General features: G+C 37.8%; 1 protein-coding gene and 1 non-coding gene across 4 annotated transcripts in view; one reads left to right on the top strand and one right to left on the bottom strand.

The window, feature by feature from the left end:
- The first annotated feature begins 408 nt into the window (after positions 1 to 408).
- NUP155 (nucleoporin 155) overlaps positions 409 to 23446 on the top strand; it is a 64649-nt gene continuing 41611 nt past the window's right edge. For 2 of the 3 annotated variants that reach the window (XM_025867373.2, XM_073890979.1), the window contains exons 1-12: positions 724 to 997; positions 3817 to 3954; positions 6748 to 6844; positions 9690 to 9760; positions 14576 to 14668; positions 15427 to 15593; positions 17288 to 17393; positions 18365 to 18438; positions 18729 to 18820; positions 20601 to 20698; positions 21194 to 21346; positions 22083 to 22183. In XM_025867373.2, the coding sequence (XP_025723158.1) occupies positions 841 to 997; positions 3817 to 3954; positions 6748 to 6844; positions 9690 to 9760; positions 14576 to 14668; positions 15427 to 15593; positions 17288 to 17393; positions 18365 to 18438; positions 18729 to 18820; positions 20601 to 20698; positions 21194 to 21346; positions 22083 to 22183 (1347 nt within the window). In that variant the 5' untranslated portion in view covers positions 724 to 840. Of the gene's footprint in view, positions 702 to 723; positions 998 to 3816; positions 3955 to 6747; positions 6845 to 9689; positions 9761 to 14575; positions 14669 to 15426; positions 15594 to 17287; positions 17394 to 18364; positions 18439 to 18728; positions 18821 to 20600; positions 20699 to 21193; positions 21347 to 22082; positions 22184 to 23446 lie in introns of those variants that run through there. The other variant, XM_073890978.1, reaches the window with a different exon arrangement.
- LOC112820487 (U6 spliceosomal RNA) lies at positions 12812 to 12917 on the bottom strand. The gene has a single exon (XR_003207157.1). It is a non-coding gene; the product is annotated as a U6 spliceosomal RNA (small nuclear RNA).

A 23446-nucleotide genomic window follows, 5' to 3' on the forward strand; every position in this document is an offset into this window, starting at 1 on the left:
CCGATGCGGGGCTCGATCCCAGGACCGTGGGATTATGACCTGAGCCGAAGGCAGCCGCTTAACCGACTGAGCCACCCAGGCACCCCTGATGAATTTTTTTGAAGTAGGTTCCACCCCAAGGTGGAGCTTGAACTCACCACCCAGACACCCAGAGTCACATGCTCTCCTGACTGACCCAGCCAGAAAAGTCTGATGAATTTACAGTGAAGCCCCTAAGAAATGTAGTGAAATTTTGGTTCACACGTAATCTGTTTCTGACAAGCTTATCAACTCCTATCCACTCTCGCAAGAGCAGTTGTTTGTGGAGTACCAGAGAAAGTGACGCGCAAACTCTTAAGTAGTTGCAGAGAGATTCTAACCTGCAAAGCTCGCGACACCAAGATCCAGCGCTCGCGAAACCCACCAGAACCGGGGCAGCCTCCGCTGACGGGCACCACCCAGCTCCCACTTACCCGACCCCTGCTCCCTTCCACCTCCCCACCCCTCCCGGCCCTCTCCTTTCCCGGTCCTTTCCCCTTCTTTCCTCCATTCCCTAGATAACCTCCACGGATTCTCCCCTCCCCTACCCTCAAGCATCCAGCCTACGCCCGGAAAAGTGCCTCCGCTCCCTCGCTCCGCCCCCTAACGTCCAGCCCCCTCAACGGCTTCCTCTCTTCAGCTTCAAAACGCAGCCTTCAAATTCCCCTCCGGATGAACCGGAAGTGCGTCATGCACAGGCGCCGAGGCTCTCGTTTGGCGCGCGCGCTCTAAGCTGTGGGTCTGAGCTAGGGTGTTGGGTTTTTCTCTCTTTTCTCCTTGGCTTTTTACTTTTTCCAGACGCTGGTGTCTCCGAGTCTCGACATGCCGTCTTCTTTACTGGGCTCGGCGATGCCGGCCTCCACGTCGGCCTCAGCTTTGCAGGAAGCTCTGGAAAATGCAGGGCGGCTCATCGACCGTCAGTTGCAAGAAGACCGCATGTACCCGGACCTTTCCGAGCTTCTCATGGTGTCTGCCCCAAGTGAGTGATCGGTGCCCATTTGGTGACTGCTTTCTCAGCCGAAAGGACTCTCGCCTGACTTCCTAACTAGGTCCTTATCCCCAGGGTGGGCCCAGCGAAGACATTTTGAGATTTAGCTGTGCTACATTTTAAAGAGCGAAAAAGAGCCTATTTTCCGTTTATTTTCCTGTCCTCACTTCACTGCCGATATTTGAGAGGGTAGGAGTGACGAGCAACCCCCCATTTGAAGCAAAGACCGCAAACTTAATGAGCTGCTCACTGCCTCGAGTGTTCATCACTAAGGCCAGTTGAGTAGGATCACCTGATCCAGGTCTCATTCTTGTTGATCCCTCATTAACATTAGACTAAAACAGACGAGCAAACGAAGTTAATTTGGAAATTTACCATCTTCTCTCAAAGATAGTCTTTATTATGTGTAGAGTTAGTGTAATACAAAGTCCTGTAATACAAAGGTAGTTGGGAAGAACGACCAGTGGAATAAAGGAAGAGAGCAGGGATATTAGCTGTGATGATGAACAGGGAGGGTAAGGCAATGTATGGGCCCACAAAAGAGAGGTGACGGGAAAATACTTTAATGGTTTTAAATTATGACCAGGTTCTTCAAGGCATGGAATTACATAAGTTGCTTTAAAAAAAAAAAAAAGTGGCCCCTTTGTGAGACCTATATTGGAGAAAAGAAGTGTAAGAGACAAGGTTTTTGGTAAACAATAACCAAGATAAAGTAACAAGGATAATCTGTGCAATGTAAACCTAAACGACACTTGTGGCGATTTATAAAAGTCATTTAGTAGACTTGTAGTCAGAGAGAAGATGGAAATAAAACACATGTAGTATTTGTTCCTGACAGCTACTTACCAGTGCTTATAAGAACTGAGTGGCCTATTAGTAACTGTCATCTCGAACAGCATTACTCCCTTTGACCTCCTTAGGTTTGAAAAGCAAGATGTAAAAAGAGTCCATACATTCTTGTCCTCTCTTATCTGATTCAAATCGATTCTATCCACCTTTACACCAGCCTCTTCAACCTAATCTCCTCCCCTTCTTCCATCCTATTCTCAAACTCTTTGTTCCAGTCACACTGAATTTAACATGTTTTCCTTAAGAAGCTCTTTCTTCAGGATTCTATTTTACATCATCATTTACTTCATCACTTCTGGAATGTTCTTCTTTGCCTGACATTCTTCCAGACTCGCTTGAATATCACTTGCTTTGTGAAGGCTTTCTTAACTAATCACGTTCTTTTTATTTATTTTTATTTTATTTATTTTATTTATTTAAAGATTTTATTTATTTATTTGAGAGAGAGAGAATGAGAGATAGAGAGCATGAGAGAGAAGAGGATCAGAGGGAGAAGCAGACTCCCCGCTGAGCAGGGAGCCCGATGCGGGACTCCAGGATCATGACCGAGCCGAAGGCAGTCGCTCAACCAACTGAGCCACCCAGGCGCCCTATTTTTATTTTATTTTATTACGTTATGTTAGTCATCATACATTACATCATTAGTTTTTGATGTAGTGTTTCATGATTCATTTTTTGCATATAACACCCAGTGCTCCATTCAATATGTGCCCTCCTTAATACCCATCACCGGGCTAACCCATCCCCCCACCCCCCTCCCCTCTAAAACCCTAACCATTCACATTCTTACTATAGTCAATAATTCCATCCTTTGTATTCCCACTGCCATTTAACATGTGCAATATCTTTTTTTTTTTAAAGATTTTATTTTTTGACAGAGAGAGACATAGTGAGAGAGGGAACACAAGCAAAGGGAGTGGGAGAGGGAGAAGCAGGCTTCCTGCGGAGCAAGGAGCCCGATGCGGGGCTCGATCCCATGACCCTGGGATCATGACCTGAGCCGAAGGCAGATGCTCAACGACTGAGCCACCCAGGCTCCCTGTGCAATATCCTATTAAAATTATGTTTTAAGATTAAATGGGACGTCTGGGATTTGTTTCAAAAACTCCATTAGGGAAGAAATAGGGATATAAATGAAACATGATCAGGCATGTTATTGGTAATTGTTGAAACTGGGTAATCAATCAGTACATAGGAATTGATTGCATTTCTCTCTCTAGTTGTATATTTTAAATTTCCCTAATACATTTAGAATTTCTTTTATATGTCAGTTTTCCCCAACATCTTTGTACTTAAAGAGAGCCTGGAAAGGTGCCTGGGATAAACATAGGTCATCAGTCAGATCTAAAGAACACCTCCCTGTTCAAGACATAGAAAGGACAGGCTGCATAGAGCAGCGCACTCCTGCCCTTAGGTGACTGTGTCTTAGGGTGAGAGAAAGGTTGCCAAATGAGAACACTTTATAGAGCAGTCTGTGGTTTCCCCCAATAAAATATTGCTTATGTGGTATTATTTGTATTTATCTTATTGGTCTTGGGGGTGGTCTAACAGAAAAATGCATAGATTGTTTTACTCTATTAATATTTAAGTGGGAAAAGAAATCTATTTTTTCCCCAATCTTTTGTTCACAATTGTTTTATCTGACAATCACAAAGTGGTTTTATAAATATTTGCCCATTTCAGATTAGTAAAATAATAGGAAAAAAAGCCTAAATTATTGAACTAAGTATTTCTTTTCTAATGGCATCTTTGTGAAAGATAACCTTGTGTTTAGTGCTGAAACCTGTAATTGGCCCCACCTTAACACTGGATTTTCTCAGGCCTCCTTTGTATTGGGTCAGAACTATTATTCTCTCTATATACCTTTTACAACCACCAGATGCACAATTTTTTTAGCTTGCAGTGCTTCAGTATGCCCAAACATTATTATTTTATTAAGTGCTTTGTTTTATTACTTGCAGATAATCCCACTGTTTCTGGCATGTCAGATATGGATTATCCTCTACAGGGGCCTGGTTTGCTTTCGGTACCCAACCTTCCAGAGATCAGTTCCATCCGAAGAGTTCCTCTCCCACCTGAACTTGTTGAACAGTTTGGACGTATCCTGTTACCTTGTTTTTTAACTCTTTAAAATTTTTTAAAATTGGTATTCTTGTTACAGTTCTTGCTTTGTGTTTAATTGGTGTGTGTGTATCAGTTCATTTAGGAGTTTTATTTAAAAAATATTTTAAGTATGTGGGTAGTTTGCCATGTGCCTAGAAAATTTCATATAACATTGAAGGTTGAAAATTGAATCACATTTTAATTATTCTGGGACATTGAAGAGAGTGAATTGTTTACAAGGAATTCCACATTTTGAATGATATTCTTGCAAAGTAGTACTTTCCAGATAAATGCTAATCAAGGAAGCTTTTAGTACCACATTTTAGCTGGAAGACCCATGATTTTCATTTTTATTTTTTCTCATATTTTAACGTTTTAAAACGGAGGTGTTGTTCTAAAACTGTTTAAAAACAAACTGCCAGGTACTTCTTTTTTCTACTCCCCAAAAGTTTTTGGTATGGTTTGCACTTACTGCTATCTTAGAATTAAAGTCTGTAAGTGATGGTATTTCTAAGGATCACAATAAGAATGGAACACTAATGGCATCTTCATAGACTGAGTTACTAGAGGAGTTTTGTTACCCTCTAAAAAGAAAGATTTTGTCTAATTTTTTTTTTAAGATTTTATTTATTTATTTATTTGACAGAGAGAGACACAGTGAGAGAGGGAACACCAGCAGGGGGAGTGGGAGAGGGAGAAGCAGGCTTCCCGCAGAGCAGGGAGCCCAACGCGAGGCTCGATCCCAGGACCCTAGGATCACGACCTGAGCCGAAGGCAGACGCCTAACCAACTGAGCCACCCAGGCGCCCCGATTTTGCCTAATTTTTTAAAAGTGTGGCATATCCTATAAAGGCGTTAGATTTATAGTTAAATTTGCTAGGAAGCTTTTTTATCAATCTGTAGCCCTCATAATTTAGACATTAAGATGCTGTGTTAATATTTAATGAGACTTTTAAAAAGTATATTAATCTATTTAAAGTAAAAGCTTTTCAAATTTCGGGATGTCTGGGTGGCTCAGTCATGAAGCGTCTGCCTTCGGCTCAGGTCATGATCCCGGGGTCCTGGGATCGAGCCCCGCATCGGGCTCCCTGCTCAGCAGGAGGCCCGCTTCTCCTTCTTCCACTCCCCCTGCTTGTGTTCCCTCTCTCACTGTGTCTCTCTCTCTCTGTCAAATAAATAAATAAAATCTTTAAAAAAAAAAAAAAAGCTTTTCAAATTTCATTACAGTCTGATTCAGAAAAATAAAGGAAATGGAAAATTGAGGAATACTTGTATGTAGAAAAACTAGTAGAATTTAATATTTTCCCTAACATTTTCACTGTTTCTCTGAGACTTTGTGAAATAGTGTTATTAAATATAAAACATACCTTATCCCATATTCTATTCTTGTAGTTTCTTTTTTCTTTTTCTTTTTTTTTTTTAAAGATTTTATTTATTCATTTGAGAGAGAACACACACGCGAGTGCACAAGCAGGGGGAGCTGCAGACAGAGGGAGAAGCCAGCTCTCCCACTGAGCAAGGAGCCTGACGTGGGACTCGATCCCTGGACTCTGGGATCATGACCTGAGCTGAAAGCAGGTGCTCAACCAACTGAGCCACCCAGGCGTCCCCCTTGCTTAGTTTCTTAATATTCTTCTTTTATCTTCTGATAATACTATTTCTGCAAAGAAAATTATTTGATAATTGTTTCCGTGTTTTATAATTACATAATTCTTTTTCAATCACACTATTATTATTTTTTTAAAGATTTTATTTATTTATTTGACAGAGAGAGACTCAGCAAGAGAGGGAACACAAGCAGGGGGAGTGGGAGAGGGAGAAGCAGGCTTCCCGCAGAGCAGGGAGCCCGATGTGGGGCTCGATCCCAGGACCCTGGGATCATGACCTGAGGCGAAGGCAGATGCTTAACGACTGAGCCACCCAGGCGCCCCTCAATCATCCTATTTATAAGAAGCTTGCAAATAGTCAAGCTATGACTTTAGCATACCATGTGCTTTTGTTGTTTTTTTTTTTTTAAAGATTTTATTTATTTGAGAGAGAGAGAATGAGAGATAGAAAGCGCGAGAGGGAAGAGGGTCAGAGGGAGAAGCAGACTCCCCATGGAGCAGGGAGCCTGATGTGGGACTCGATCCCGGGACTCCGGGATCATGACCTGAGCTGAAGGCAGTCACTCAACCAACTGAGCCACCCAGGCGCCCTGTTTTTTTTTTTTTTTTAGTCAGTCTTGCTCTTACACAATTGGAGAAACTGGTCCAGTAAGTTTTTTCATGTCAAAATTTAATGGTGTTACCCATAATCCGTATTCTTTTTTAAGTTAGTAATGGTAAAAACATTACATTTGTCCTTTAGAATGCATTTCAAGAATTCAGATAGCATTATTTAGAAATTATAGATTACAGGTTTATTTCTGTCAGCTATGTCTTTCATTAAACTTATTAGAAATCAAATATTTTATTTGCTTTTTCTATTAAAGAGTGGTTAGGTCATGATTTTTTAATCATAAATTTTAAAGTGTGTTTTTTTTTTAAGATTTTATTTATTTTTTGACAGAGAGAGGGAACACAAGCAGGGGGAGTGGGAGAGGGAGAAACACGCTCCCCATGGAGCAGGGGGCCGGCCTCTGGGCTCGATCCCAGGACCCTGGGATCACAACCTGAGCCAAAGGTAGACGCTTAACAACTAAGCCACCCAGGCACCCCTTAATCATAAATTTTAAACCAAAATCTTTCAAAACAAATTTAAGAAAGATAAGATTGAAATCTTTTTGCCTTACATCCACGCTACTTCAGATATGCAGTGTAACTGCATGATGGGCGTGTTCCCTCCTATCAGCAGAGCTTGGCTCACAATTGACAGTGACATATTCATGTGGAACTATGAAGACGGGTATGTATTTAATGCTGGTTTGCTGTAGCATGGTTAGAATTTAGATTATCTTAACTGCAGCTAATGTTCTCATCAGAAGCTGCGTGGTTTATCTTTCATTCATCTAACATCTGGATCATTGCTTCTCAGTATGCATACCAATCACCTGGGTAGGGTGTTAAAATGTGGATTCTGTTATAGTAGTTCTGAGTGAGCCTCAAGAGTCTGCATTTGTAACAAACTCCCAGTGATGCTGCCAGTCTAAGTACCACTCTGAGTAGCAGGGGTCTAGTTGCCAAGCTCTTACCTTCCAATAAGATAGCCTATCAGTTTTTTGAGAGTTGGTTTGACTTTTTTTTCTTTTTAAGATTTTATTTATTTATCTGACAGAGCGAGAGAGCACAAGCAGAGGGAATGGTAGAGGGAGAGGGAGAAGCAGGCTCCCCGTCAAGCAGGGAGCCCAGTGCGGGGCTCGATCCCAGCACCCTGGGATCATGACCTGAGCTGAAGGCAGACACTTAACCATCTGAGCCACCCAGGCGCTCCTGGTTTGACATTTTTAAGGATCTGTTTTCGATGCATTTCTTTTTGTTGGGAGTGTCTTAACTTACTGAAGTGACTAAACAGTTTTGTTGGTCTGTGAGCTTGATCTATGTGTAATTGGAATGTTTGTAATAGTCTAAGTGAAGGTCCAAGACATTCTTGCTAAAATAAAGTTTATTGATACGGTTATCTCACCTGGCTTTCTGGAGATAAATTTTGGCATATTACCAGTTCTCTGTCATAATATCTTTAGGTGGTTAAGTGGGTTAATGAGAAGAAGGCCCACGTAGTTTTTACTCTTTCCTTGAGTAATTAAGACACCTGTTAGGAACACACACACACATACACTGTATCATTGAGTTGAAGTGACACTAAATGACAACTTGTAGCTTAAATTTTTGTTCACTGATTTTTTTCGATTAGAACTTTTCATAGCTAGAGTTTTGATTGAACTGTTATATAGTCCTAATAGCAGTGATGTGTGGTTGTGATTGTTCCTCATATATCTTGAACTTTAGTTTGTTGTATTATTGTAACATGGTCATTTTGATACTAAGGAATAAAACCTCTTCATTTAGGCATGAATGTATTTAAGCAACTCAGATGCCAAAAAAACTGCATAATAGATAAATGTAAGGATAATTTCCTTAAGAAAGATTTTCCCTTTAATGAAAATTTCTAAATTTCCATTAACATCCAATATATCCATCATAATAAAATATTGAGTTTATCATGTATCAGACACTGTTTTGTGCTAGGAACAGCACTGAATGTGGTAAATATAGTCTCTCTCGACAAGGAACATACAGTCCAACCTTATTGTGTTAAAACTAGAACTCATTTAAAGAGAAATCATCTGAACAATGTGCTTATTGAAAAAAAAAAACAAGGCACAAGTCCTGGGTATAAATCTTTATTTCGTTCACAAGTTCAATACTACAAAAGCCTTGGGCTTCCTTTCAATTATTCCATTAGCTTTCTATTATAAATCCTAATTCCACCTGGATAATAGGCTCATAATCTTGTCCCATTTATTGTTCTGTAACCCCTAACTTCCCCAGTACTGGTCTTAGTTTCTGGAGGCTGTGCCAGTTATCACAGTATGGAAAAAAGCGGGAAACCTGTTTACCTAAGTGGCCATTGAGGTGTTTTCTTCCTGTTGGCTTGGTCATTTTCAGGACAACCAGAAGTTTTCTTCAAAGTCCAGAACGTATATTTTTTTCTCGGTGTTTATTCTGCTTGGCATTTTCTGATTTTCTTGATCTTTCATTATTTTTGGAAATTTTTCAGTGATTACCTTAAAATATTTGTCCTGCCCCATTCTTTCCCTCTTCTGAGATTTTTATACTTTTGTTAGATTATTTGATGTTCTTCAACAGGTTTTGGATGCTCTGTTCTATTTTTTTTCTCCATTCTTTTTTTTTTCTTTTTGTTTCAATTTGGACAGTTTCTATTGACCCAACTTCAGGATCACCAATTCCTTCATTAGCTATGTCAAGTCTACTTAAAAAGTTCTTACAAGATGTTCTTTCTCTGTGCTGTGCTTTTTATTTCTAATATTTTCACTTGCTTATTTCTTGTAATTTTCACCTCTCTGCTGAAATTCCTTATCTGTTTATTATGTCATCTACCTTTTCCATTAGCACCCATACAGTATTAATCATATTTATTTAAAATTTTCTGTCTGTAGTTCAGACATCGACCTCATAGCTGAGTCCATTTCTGTTGATTGCTTTGTTTCTTGACAGGCTTTTTTTTCCTGTGTGTTTTTGTCTCGTGTTTTCTGAAAGCTAGATATCATGTGTAGGACAGTGGATACTGCAGTAAATAGTATTTATCCTTAGAAATGGGCCTAGCAGGTAGGCATTTATAATGGGGAAAGTTGACTTTTTTCAAGTCAGGAGCTGAGCTGAGTTTGGTTTTGTCATTACTTTGGTTATCCTCAGTGGACCACAGGTTTCATCCTGTAGAATTACTTTGCACTTAGGATACAGGTTGGGATGCCGGAGATTTTTTCTCAATGTTTCCCTTCCACTCTCAGCCTTATACTTTCCCTGTGAGTCTTTTTCTGAGGGCGTCTTGCCCCAGCAGTAGAATTGCTGTTACCTTGCAACCTGGTTGGGGGGAAGTTTGGGATGGGGAGCAGCATGCCCTGTTTTCCAGGTTTATGCTTATTAGCCTTAGACAGGCCTGTGTGCCTGGATCTTGGAATTGAAACACTTTTGTTTGCTGGTTTATTTTTCATTACATTCTGTAGTCTTAACATTTTAGATAAAACTATTTTCTTCATATGTATAACATGTTTTTCTTTAACTGTTGGCAGAGGAGACCTTGCCTATTTTGATGGACTTAGTGAGACTATTCTTGCTGTGGGACTTGTGAAACCAAAAGCTGGTAAGAAATAAAAATGTAATGATTAATTTACATATGTATATACATAGGACTGAATAATAGCACATTTTAACATAGTTGAAATTTTTATTGAAGCTTGGTCTGAATTCTAATTAGAAATATGTAAAGTGATTAGGAATATTTAATAGTTTATTCACTTTATGGTAGAAGTGAGTCTGTCTTTAAATTGTTACACTGGTGCACCTGGCTGGCTCAGTTGGTAGAGCGTGTGACTCTTGATCTCAGGATCATGAGTTCAAGCCCCACATTAGGTATAGAGCTTACTTAAAAAAAATACTTTTTAATAAATAAAATTGTTAAAGTATAATCTTTGAATTTTGTTTTGCTTATTTTTTGTTAATCATTGTTGATTTACCTGGAATTTTTTGCATTATACATTTTCATCAGTTACTGAATTTAATGTAAAAACCATTTTTGTCCCTGCGGTTGTTTTAGTCTTGATAGCCCATAGAAATGAAAAGAGTTCAGAATAACTCTTAAAGAAGTGGCAAGTATTGTTTAACAGTTTCAAATTCATCGTGCCAGATTTTTTTAATAAGAGCTAATGACAAAATAATAGATTGATTTAAATTTAACATACATTTTTTGGATGTATGAGAAATCTACAATGGGAAATAGTAGACAAAATTGTTTGTAAGGTCTAAATAAAATTTTTTGAGTTCACAGCTGTTTTGAAATGATAATTCACGTGGTACAAACATGCAGTCTTATACACTGTTTATGTGATTACATTGGAAACTTATTTCCTTAAAATAGAACCTCAAGGTATTCTTCACCCTGAGGTATGTATCTCTTTTATCTACATTTAAAAGTTTATTCATAGGTGCGCCTGGGTGGTGCAGTCCATTAGGCATCCAGCTCCTGGTTTCAGCTCCAGTCGTGATCTCAGGGTTGTGAGATTGAGCCCTGCATGGGGCTCCACACTCAGTGCAGAGTGTGCTTAAGACTCTCCCTCTCCCTCTGCTCGCTCATGTGCGCTCACGCACGCGCTCTCTGTCTCTCTCAAAATAAATAAATAAATCTTTTTTAAAAAAAGTTACTATCTAAAAGTTTATTCATAATAACAGTGGAGGGCTCTCCCTGCTCTGTATTTTAATAAATATAAATTGTCCATCTAAAATAAATAGTAAAATTTTGTTCTACTCAAATATAAACTTCAGTGCAAAATTAAAATTATGGCAAGTCTTTCATATGACAACAAAGGTGTGATCTTTGGAAGTGAAACAATTTTTTTTTTTGAGAGAGAGAGTGTGCAAGTGGGGGGTGGAGGGGCTAAGGGAGAGAGAATCCTAAGGAGGCTCCATGCCTGGTGAAGAGCTGGACTCTGGGGCTGGATCTCACTATTGTGAGGTCGTGACTTGAGCCAGTATCAAGAGTCAGACACTTAACCGAATGAGCCACCCTGATTATGAAACAACTCTGACTTTGCTATCCATAAGACCTGAAAATTCTGACTCTCGAACATAAAGCGTTATAATCAAAGTTCGTATCTTACTTTGCCTGTTGTAAGAAAAAAAATTTTTTTTAAGATTTTATTTATCTGACAGAGACAGCAAGAGAGGGAACACAAGCAGGGGGAGTGGGAGAGGGAGAAGCAGGCTTCCTGCTGAGCAGGGAGCCCGATGTGGGGCTCGATCCCAGGACCCTGGGATCACGACCTGAGCCGAAGGCAGACACTTAACGACTGAGCCACCCAAGCGCCCCAGAAAATATTATTCTTAAAGTCATTGTTTTCTAAGTCAAGCTTTTTGGCAAGAGTTTGCTTTATTGGCAAGAAGAGTATGAATACATGTTTCAGTTTTATGGTTGCTTGAATAAAACATAAGAGTTCTTCAGTGTTTTCTAGCATTTGCAGGTTTTTGTCCACAGAGAAATTGACAAGACTTAATCACACTTTTCTGAGTTCAGGGAAGCATTTTCCATGTATTAAAAGATTCACGTGGTTGTCTAGCTTCATTTGCATCTTCCAGGTATGGCTTTGGGACATTATTCATTATAGTGATTATGAGTCATTTTGCCTCATCTGTATGACCAAGTAGGGCTGCCACCAAAGTCAAATCATGTGTAAACTCCTTCCTGAAGTTATTCTTGGAATGGTCTTTCCTTGTCTAATACAGTAAACCTCCTACCTCAAGTTCAGTCAGTTAGTTCTGGAAAGTCAGTGGACTTTTCAGTAGAAGAGAAGAACTTAATATTTTCCTATTTCTGAACCAACATCTCTTGAAAAGGCATCAATTCATACTATCATTGTAGTTGCCTTAGAAGTTGAAAGTACCATGGCCAAGTTTTTGGTGCCAAAGCATGCCTTTCTAAAATGCAATGGGTTATGGTTCTGCTGAATTTTTTTATCAAAACAGCGAAAACAGGGGCGCCTGGGTGGCTCAGTCAGTTAAATGTCTGCCTCAGGTTCAGGTCATGACCCCAGGGTCCTGGGATGGAGTCCCACATCAGCCTCCCTGCTTAGCAGGGAGGCTGCTTCTCCCTCTGCCCGTTCCCCTACTCGTGTTCTCTCTCTCTCTCTTGTTCTCTCTCTCAAATAAAATCATTTAAAAAAAAATAAGCAAAAACGTGTTAGCAAAGGATCCTCAGTGTTCATATTTGTGCACAAGTATTAAACTATTTATTTCAAAACTTTAAAACTTTTTCATTCAAAAGCAGTAAAACTTTGAACTGTTCCAAAGACCTAAACAACTTAGGTTAATTTCTAAAAAGTGCTAATAAGATGTGTTTTATAGATAAGATGTGAGAGCTGACAAAAGTGAGAAATGTCAGTCATTTAACCTTGTTGCATTCTGAAGGGAGATGGCTTCCATTTCTACCATCTCCTGTTGCAAAATACTTGAATAAATGATGAGAGATTTTAGAGATCACATCATTTGACAAGACACTGCTTTACTTATCTCCCTTTACTCAAAGCCATAAATCGGCTCCACCATCTATAACCTCACTAAAGTTTCTATAATCAAAGATGACTTCTTTGGCATAGGCTGTTGACTGAGTACTTAGAGATAAGGCTTTTATTTATTTTTTATTTTTTGTATGGAACGCTTCATGAATTTGCATATCATCCTTGCACTGAGGCCATGCTAATCTTCTCTGTATTGTTCAGTTGTAGTGTTTGTGCTGCTGAAGCGAGCATGAGATAAGGCTTTTATTAAGGAAAATCTAAGTTTTCATAAAGTTCAAGCTTTTTAAACCAACTTATGAAATATCAGTTACATTTTGAGTTCATTAGGTAGGAGATCTGTGCCTTCAGCTTTACTGACTTGAACCTTGATACACAAAAGTGGCTTTTATGCCCCTTGATGTTCATCAGTGAAAGTAAAACTTTTGTTGTACTATCTATGGCATTTAATACCCTTAAATAGGCCAAAGGTATACACATGAAGATATGTCCATAATTGTGACATAAGATATATTTTCTTTTATTACTGTCAGTAAGACACTATTTTTGGATATCGTAACATGACAATGATAATTATACATAGAATCTCATGTCATTGCACACCTTTTAATGTTAAACAAATAAAAAAAATAAACAGTAGCATGAATTAACAAAAAAAAATTGTGTACTAGGTAATGTCCCCTCTTATACTATATATTATCTGGTTTTGATATATAAATTCATCTGGGAAACTCATTTAGCATAAACTCATTTCTGTTTCTATGAATTTGCCTTCTTCAGGTACCTGATATAAATGGAATTATATTTATCTCTTTGTGACTGGTTTGTTTCAGTTATGATTTTTTTTTTTAAGATTTTATTTGCTTATTTTCAGAGAGAGAGTGCAGGAGCATGAATCGGGGGGAAGAGGGAGAGAGAGAATCTCAAGTAGACTGCAGACTGAGCGCTGAGCTCAGTGTGGGACTTGACCTTACCATTCTGAGATCATGACCTGAGCCGAAATCCAGAGTCGGATGCTCAACTGACTGAGCCACCCAGGCGCCCCCCACTTACAATGTTCTTAAGATTCATTGTTGTTGTAGTATTGTCAGAATTTTCTTCTTTTTTAAGGCTGGATAATATTCCTGTGTATGTATACATATATGTGTACATGTACACACACACACACACCACATTTTGTTTATTCATCTGTTAGTGGACACTTGGGTTGCTTCCACCTTTTGGGTACTGTGAATTATGCTGCTGTGTGTGTTAAGTATACAAATAGAAGGCTTTATATTTTAATAAACTATTTTATAATGTAATGCCGATTTTAATTGGTATTAAATACTGAAGTGTTTCTTTTCTTTTCTTTTTTTTTTTTTTAAAGATTTTATTTATTTATTTGACAGAGAGAGAGATAGGGAGAGCAGGAACACAAGCAGGTGGAGTGGGAGAGGGAGAAGCAGGCCTCCCGCCGAGCAGGAAGCCCGATGCGGGACTCGATCCCAGGACCCTGGGATCATGACCTGAGCCGAAGGCAGACGCCCAACGACTGAGCCACCCAGGCGCCCTGAAGTGTTTCTTTTCTAAGATGGTTCTTTTTTATTACTATCTACTTAAATATTCATAGGTAGTAGTATTTTAACATAAAAATTAAATTGAGTTCAGATTTTTCATATACTATTTAATTTTTTTTTTTAAGTAGACTCCACGCCCAACGTGGGGCTTGAACTAATGACCCCAAGATCGAGAGTCACATGCTCTACCAGCTGAACCAGCCAGACACATCCTTCATATAGTATTTAATCACTAGTTCATTTTAATGGTAAAATCATTAGTCTATCAATGCTTAAATAGTGGAAGTGGATGTTTTTTGGAATAATACCTAACCCATGTCTACTTTATCTTAGGCATCTTTCAACCTCATGTACGACACCTCCTGGTTTTGGCAACCCCTGTGGATATAGTGATTCTTGGACTTAGCTATGCTAACTTACAAACAGGTATGGCAAACCACATGTGGTATTTTTAAAATAAAAATATGTTAGCCAATTTAATATAATTAAAAGCTATTTTTTTTCACTAAGTTAACTTTCCAGACTGTTCATAGGAAAATAGTACTTCCTTATAGGTATGATAACTTTCAGTTTAGTAAGCTCCATCAAGCAAGTATTTTGAATATGCTTATCATATTAATGTGCGCTCCTTAAATGTACAATATAAAAGGGTAGTGGAAGAGAAATAATTGACCCTAGTGAGTTTTTCTATAATGCTTTCGATTTTTTTGTTTCTGGTTTTTTGAATGGCTGTTTTAACATATGGAACACTGAAATATAAATTATTCTTTCCTTTACCATAAGAAGACCTGAATTTATCACAAGTACATTCAATGGTTTCTTTTGCATTCTGGCAATCTGTTTTGGGTGAAATAGTGTTGAATTTCAGTGACTGAAATTAATGATTTAACTATCAAATCCTTGGGTTCTTTCCCAAAATCTAGTAATTTGGGATAGTTTGTCGATTGATGTTTTACAATGTTATGTATATAAAACATGTATATATACATATTGTAGGTTCTATTTAACTTGAATAAATTGTATCAGACTTTTTATAGTAATTTAAAAGTATATGTTATAGAAGCTTTTAGGTGTGTCAATAAGAATTCAGTAAAAATACCAATTCTGAAGATAATGTAGTGATTATTTCAAACTTCAAAAATGCTAACAAGCTGATTCAGATTCTTTCCTTAAAAAAAAAATAGGTTCTGGAGTTCTTAATGACAGTATGTGTGGTGGAATGCAGTTGCTTCCAGATCCTTTATATTCTCTTCCCACTGATAATACTTACCTTTTAACAATAACTTCCACTGATAATGGCAGAATTTTCTTGGCTGGAAAAGATGGCTGTTTATATGAAGTAGCATACCAAGTAAGTCTGGCATTTATAAATATTTTTTTCCTCCCCCTGGATAAAGTAGGATAGATTATACTTTTGTTTTCTAATTGTATAAGCACATTAATATATTCATATGAAAAGTATTCAAACATACAGTTAAAACCGTATATAGTCTTGCATGACTACACCATGCCTACAAAACCCAGTCCTCTCTCCAGAAGTAAAATCCAGTTCTGCTTACGTCTTTTTAAGACATGATACATTTGATAAGTATCTATAAATTTCTATATGTATGTATTTATATGTATACATATATACAAACACGTGTTGTACTTTTGTATGTTTTTCCTTAGATTATTGCTTATGTTTTGTTACATAATTGGCTTTTCACCTGTGTTATGTTTTGTGATTGCTGTACAGTTGTCTATAAATGGATGTACATTATTCACTTAATTCCTTTTTTTTTTTTTAAGATTTTATTTATTTGACAGTGAGAGACACAGCGAGAGAGGGAACACAAGCAGGGGGAGCGGGAGAGGGAGAAGCAGGCTCCCCGCCTAGCAGGGAGCCCGATGTGGGGCTCGATCCCAGGACCCTGGGATCATGACCTGAGCTGAAGGCAGACACTTAACGACTGAGCCACCCAGGCGTCCCACTTAGCAGGCTTCTATGAATATATCCCACCACTCCCCACTGATGGTAGTATTATCAAATTTACTAATTTTGACCAATCTGATAGAAGGAAATTTTTTTTATTACTCGCTGAGGGAGATCTTTTCATTTATTGGTCATGTATGTTTACTCTACTCTGAAATGTCTTTTTATGTCTTTTCCCTACTGTATTACTGGCTTTTTTTCATAAGGTAAATGTTAGGAAACTGATAAAGTAATATTCTCAGAATCATGTGGCTAACTAGTGGCAAAGCTAGGATTACAACCCTGGTCAGCTGTGTTTTTTATATTACATGGTACCTCTTTCTTACCTAGTTTCTCTTGGCTTTGTTCATTAACCTCGCTTCCCCCCCGCCCCCCTGCCTCCCTAAAGGTTTTGTGTGGCAAAAGTCAGACATTGAGAGGTAAACTGTAGATTATGGTGGCGATGGCTGCTATTAAGATTTCTTTTTAGGGGCGTCTGGGTGGCTCAGTTGTTAAGCATCTGCCTTCGGCTAGGTCATGATCCCAGGGTCCTGGAATCGAGCCCCGCATCAGGCTCCCTGCTCCGCGGGAGGCCTGCTTCTCCCTCTCCCTCTGCCTGCCGCTCCCCCTGCTTGTGCTCACTCTCTTGCTGTGTCTCTCTCTGTCAAATAAATAAATAAAATCTTAAAAAAAAAAAAAAAAAGATTTCTTTTTAGCCAAAATGGGAAGAGATGATACAAGTACCCCTATCCTATGTACTTTGGTCTCTTACAAACTGCACTTATTATTTGTTTTACTACTTTCAAATAAAAGAGTTTTTAAGATAATTAGAATATGAGTTCATTAACATAACACTGAGGTTTTGAAATAGCTGATTTTATTGAGAGCTATGATTTGATTATGGCTAACTACATTTTCTATTATTAATTAAAGGATTAAACTTAGTACTTATTCCAAATAGTATGTCTCACTTTATTTACAATTATTGGTACTTCACTAAAATTTGAGGATTTTTGTACATGTGGTTATATGGTTAGTTGCTATGACAAATGTGTCTACAAGTCTTGCTTCTTTCAATTTTTCCTTTTAAGGCAGAAGCAGGTTGGTTTAGCCAAAGATGTAGGAAAATAAACCACTCAAAGAGCGCACTTTCTTTTCTTGTTCCTTCATTGCTACAGTTCACATTCTCAGAAGATGGTAAGTAGAAAACAATAAATTTGGCAAACAAAATTTTTTAAGATTGTTGACTTTACATTTTCTTCACAAATTCTCATTCTTAACTGAAAGTTTGTCTTAATAACATTTGTTATAGGGGCGCCTGGGTGGCTCAGTTGGTTAAGCGACTGCCTTCGGCTCAGGTCATGATCCTGGAGTCTCTGGATCGAGTCCCGCATCGGGCTCCCTGCTCAGCGGGGAGTCTGCTTCTCCCTCTGACCCTTCCCCCCCTCATGTGCTTTCTCTCTCTCTCATTCTCTCTCTCTCAAATAAATAAATAAAATCTTTAAAATAAAATTTAAAAAAATAACATTTGTTATATATTCATAAGGTTTCTTTTTCTTTTCTTTTCTTTTTTTTTTATTTATTTAAGAGAGAGGGAGAGCATGAGCAGCGGGAGGAACAGGGAGGAACAAAGGGAGAGGAATAAGCCGACCCCGTGTGGAGCACGGAGCCCGGCATTAGGCTCAGTCCCATGACTCCGAGATCGTGACCTGAGCCAAAGTCAGGAGTCAGACGCTCAACCGACTCAGCCACCCAGGCGCCCCCACACAATGATTTATTAAACTAAATTGGAAGTTTCTTGAAGGAATGCACTGGGTATAATTATTTCCTGTGTTTCTAGCATATAGTAGACATTCATTAAATGTTTGTTGAATGAAGAAATAATCTAGAACTTGGTTTTTGATTTGGCTTAGAATTCATTAAGACAGAGTAATTTATTTGTGAGGCTCTTCATCTAGTCACAGTATTTGATGTCTGCTTTTCTCATACATTGTCTGATTTAAATGCTTCTTGCCTTTGTCCTCGTGCAAATACCATGGGACTTACCTGCAAAGCAAGAGAAAGCCCCTAAATGCAAAGTTCTAATTCAGCAATTTAAATTTTTTGTAAATGGCTACTCTGTTTAATTCGTTAATCTTTAGAGGTTTTTTCCTTTGTCTTATTTTTAGATCCTATTGTTCAAATTGCAGTTGATAATTCTAGAAACATTTTATATACACGATCTGAGAAAGGAGTAATACAGGCAAGTATTAATACACTACTATTTAAGGAGGGTAAGAACATCCCTGTTTTTAAGGAAGAGATTCAGTTACTCTTAGCCTTTTCCTATGAGCTGTGTGCTTTTTAAAAAAAATCCCAAACTACTTCTTAGGGCTTCTTTTTTATGAAATTTCAAATCTCTGATGTTTCCATATCTGTGTGAAGTGTCTAAATTAAAGGATCCCTAAAAAGGAAGAGTCTTCTAAAAGTTTATTTTGTAAAATGCGTATGGGTTATAGTTATGTTTAAGTGGGCACAATTTTTTATTCACAGGTATATGATTTGGGCCAGGATGGACAAGGAATGAGCAGAGTTGCCTCAGTTTCACAGAATTCTGTTGTTTCTGCTGCCGGAAACATTGCTAGGTAATTAAATGTGAGGCATTTCATTTGTACAAGGCATATCATTATGCTGTATATGTGCATCATACTAAAATTATTTCCTCTTCAAAATATCTCTAAAAGGTAAGGAATGTTGAAGATGACACTGGAGGTTATGTTTGAAACAGCTCCTAGAGAAAGACTCTTCCTTTAATTCTAATGTTGGATGGTTTGAAACATAAGGCAGACTGGTTTTTTACAGTGTAAAGTACAGCTTGATTTTTCCTTGGAATGTGTTAAGCTTTAGGTGGTCTGTATAGGCAATTACAGTTGTCACTAGGAAGCTACATGTCTCAGAGTTCCCCACTAGTACCCACTCCAACCTTTTATTTATGTTATTTTATTTATTTATTTACTTGAGAGAAAGAGCAAGTGAGAGCGAATGAGAGAAGCAGACTCTCTGCGGGACTCGATCCCAGGACCCTGGGATCACCGCTCCAACCTTTTAACAGGCCTGCGTAGTATAAGTTTAGTTGGTCTGATAATTGACACAAGGGCAGTTTGGGAATACAGAACTTCACGGTTTTATTTTTCACATTGTATTCTTGACGAAACTGAAACTAAGGGATGTTAAGATTTGTCTGAAGTCTGAGTCCTAGATAAGTACTCGTACCCAAGTTACAAGCCAAGTCTTCAGAAACTGTACACTGTGATTTATGTGTATCACAACTAAGTTAGCTCAGCTGCAGAAATTCTCTTCACATAACAAAGACCTTAAATTTTCAGCTTCGGTTTTCTATGTGCTTGGGTCATTGCTGCATTCACCTGTCCTAGCAAAACCTCAATGCTTTCTTTGCTTTTCAGTGACAAAAAAATTCTCAAGGCAGACAGTCTAAAACAAAGGGTTTCCTTTGTCTTCTCCAACTTTACTTTTTTTTTTGGAAATGTTTTCGAATCTATAGAAAAACTAGAAGAGCAGCATTGTAAAAACTGATAATACCCTATCAAATTATCCAATTCAACAGTTCTTACTGTTTCCCCTTATTTGCTCACTTTCATTCTTATGAACTATTTGAAAGTAAGTTGCAGACATCATGACTTTCACCCTTAAATCCTTCAACTTTCATGTCCTAAGTCTCTTACATAAGCACAATACCAATTCGACACCTAAAAAAATTAATATTTCTGTAGTATTATCTTCTAATTATATAGTTCATATTAACATTACTTAACAGTCCCAAAAATCTTTCATAGCTGTTTTTCTTTCCATTTTTCCCCAGAGTCAGTCAAAGCCCATGAATTACATTGGTCATTTGTCCCATTAATATAGAATAGATGTCTCACTGTCTTTCTTTTTCCCTTAAATATTCACATTTGATGGGGAAGGGCAAGAGTCTTATTTGTGGAATATCCCAATTTCTGAATTTGTCTTTTTTCCATTATCATTAGATTGAGGTTTTTGTTTGGTTTTACCAGAATTACTCCTTGCAGCGTTACATCAGTAGGCACATAACCACCAGGTTTTCCACTATTGAATACTTGGTTAAGGTGCTATTTACCAGATTTCTCCATTATAAAGTTTCATTTTTCCTTTTTAATTAGTAGTAATCTTTACAATGATAATTTGATGCTCTGAGAACACCTTCCTCATTAGCCATTTACCCAATGGAGTTAGCCTTCTTTTATGATCTTTGAAAACAGGGTAATGTCTAACAATGTAAACTCATATTCAGGGGGTTTGCCTGCTCTTGCTTCTGCTGTGTTAATTTCCCAAGAAGTTAGTCTTATTTTAGCATATTAGACTAGTTTTTTTCCTTTCTTGTAGGACCATAGATCGTTCTGTTTTTAAGCCAATTGTTCAAATAGCAGTGATTGAAAATTCTGAATCCCTGGACTGTCAATTATTGGCGGTTACACATGCAGGTATGTTGTTTAATTTCTATGTCTGCTCTTGGTTTTAGAACTTGATAATCCTCAGACTTGGAAATTTGTGATTAGAAATGCGTTTTTACTTCTGTATCAGTTATCAAGCCATTTTAATAATTCGTAAAATTAAGGATTTTGAAAATTGGAAGATTCTTCTGGTTTTGTTTCCTCATGTTATAGATGTCAAACTAGGTCTGATGGGTAAAGTGGCTAATATTCAGTGACAGAGGCTGAATAGGGAAAAGGACTCTCTTGGCTTATAGTTGCAGATTCTTTCTGCTAAAATGTGTTGATTCACCTGTCAGTTCCAAGTGGCACTTTCTTAGAACTCTACTTCGGGTGTTATTACACATGGTGATTTAAGATTAGTCAGGAAAGTGATTCTAGGACTTTAACAGGTGTCTCTGTTTCTCTGTGGAATTGCTTCAATAACACAAGGACTTCAAGTCTTTCATTTTCTGTTATTGATGTATAATTTTATCCCATCGTCAGGTGTAAGGTTATATTTCAGCACTTGTCCGTTCAGACAACCATTAGCACGACCTAATACATTGACACTGGTTCACGTCCGCTTACCTCCTGGATTCTCAGCGTCTTCAACAGTGGAAAAGCCTTCAAAAGTACATAAAGCTCTTTACAGTAAAGGTAAGTTCTGATATCCTATCAGATTTAAGATTGGATTTTTTAAATTGTTAAAATTAGAATGTCTTTTGAGCCATTTGAAAATAAGTTTTCCAATAAAATTTAGAATATTTTAATTTCTTACATTAATAATGTCCTTATCCCCTATAATCATCCAGTGGACTTAGGGCTGCTATCTCTAAGGTCATTATAAAGGGAACAAGTTAGCGGGAGGAGCTGGAATTGAGTACAAGAGAGTGTATTTCAAAATCAACTAATATTGCTGAGATGATGTTTTATAGTTTACTCTGCCATTCCACTAGTAATTTCATCAGTTTTATTCATGATATGTTTGAGATAATCAGTACATGAAATTCTATTTCATTGCATTTTAGATACCATTGATTGAAAGTCACATTTTTTATGTACTAAATATACTTTTTTAAAGTTAATAATTAAATTCATAAGCCCATTGACTGCAAAAATATATCATAACGTCAGAAATTTTAAGATGTGAAAAAAGTGTTTACTCGAAAGAAATGAAGTATAAGATCTGGAACACTTCATGATTCTACCCTATCAATAATTATATGTCCTTTTAAGGGATTAATTTTTTTTTATTTTGTGACTTGTTTACTTACAACAATGCATGCTCTGTATGTATGTTATATATATTAATGTTAGTAGTTAATATTTTTAAGAACATTGGGGATGCATATTATTTGGCATCATAATAAGATTTTGTGTATTAAACTTCTAGGCATTCTACTGATGGCAGCTTCAGAAAATGAAGATAATGACATTTTGTGGTGTGTCAACCATGATACATTTCCTTTCCAAAAGCCAATGATGGAAACCCAGGTAAGTTATCCTGAGAATCTTAATTTTTTATATAATTTATAATTTTAAGTAAAGAGTAAAATTGTAAGAATCTTTATGTTGTGATAGCATTTATTTTGAGCAATCATGTATGATTAGAAATCATATTGAAAAGTGTATCCTGTTAATTCTTTGTTTTTCCTTTGTGAGGTTAAAAGTCATTAAGGTAATCATTAAAAATATCTTTAAACATTGGAATCGTTTTAGAATGTTTCTCGTAGTGTATCTATCCGAAAAATGCATATATATTTTCTGAAATGACTTTTGTGCCTTAATAAATATGTTATGTTTTTAGTTATTATGAGGTCATCCACTATAGTTATGACTTAGAATTGTATCTTTTTTGGGATGCCTAGGTGGCTCATTTGGTTCGACATCTGACTTTGGCTCAGGTCATGATCCTGGGGTTCTGGGATCGAGTTCCGTGTCGGGCCCCTTGCTCACCAGGGAGCCTGCTTCTCCAGTCTACTGCTCCCCCTGCTTGTGTGCTCGCTTGCGCGTGCTCTCTCTCACTCTCGCTCTGTGGCAAATGGATAAGTAAAGTCTTTTTTTTTTTTTTTTTAAGATTTTATTTATTCATTTGAGAGACAGAGAGCACATGAGAGGGGGGGAGGGTCAGAGGGAGAAGCCAACTCCCCGCCGAGCAGGGAGCCCGATGCGAGGTTCGATCCCAGGACCCTGAGATCATGACCTGAGCCGAAGGCAATCGCTTAGCCAACTGAGCCACCCAGGCACCCCAATAATTGTATCTTTTTAAAAAAAATATTTAGAGAGTGTGTGCATATCATATATGGGGTGGGGGAGGGGCAGAGGGAGAGAGAGAATCTCAAGCAGACTCCTCGCTTAGTCCATGCCTGATGCAGGGCTCAATCTTACCACCCTGAGATCATTACCTGAGCCGAAATCAAGAGTAGGACACTTAACTGACAGCCACCCATGCGCCCCTTAGAATTTTATCTTAACGATGTCTTTAATTTGTAGTTCTGCCTAAATTTACTTATTTATTTTAAAGATTTTATTTATTTAGGGGTGCCCCTTAAGTATAGAAATTTTTGAACATACAGAAGAACAGAGGAATGATAAATTGAACCCCACATTTAACAGTTACCAACATTTTCCCCATCTTGTTTTCTTTTTTTTTTTTTAAGTTATTTATTTATTTATTTGACACAGAGAGAGAGACAGCCAGAGAGGGAACACAAGCAGGGGAAGTGGGAGAGGGAGAAGCAGGCTTCCCGCGGAGCA

Source organism: Callorhinus ursinus, unplaced genomic scaffold (assembly GCF_003265705.2).
Source record: "Callorhinus ursinus isolate GAN/ISIS: 27379988/994484 unplaced genomic scaffold, GSC_fseal_2.0 scaffold3, whole genome shotgun sequence".
In the NCBI taxonomy this organism is placed as follows: Eukaryota; Metazoa; Chordata; class Mammalia; order Carnivora; family Otariidae; genus Callorhinus; species Callorhinus ursinus.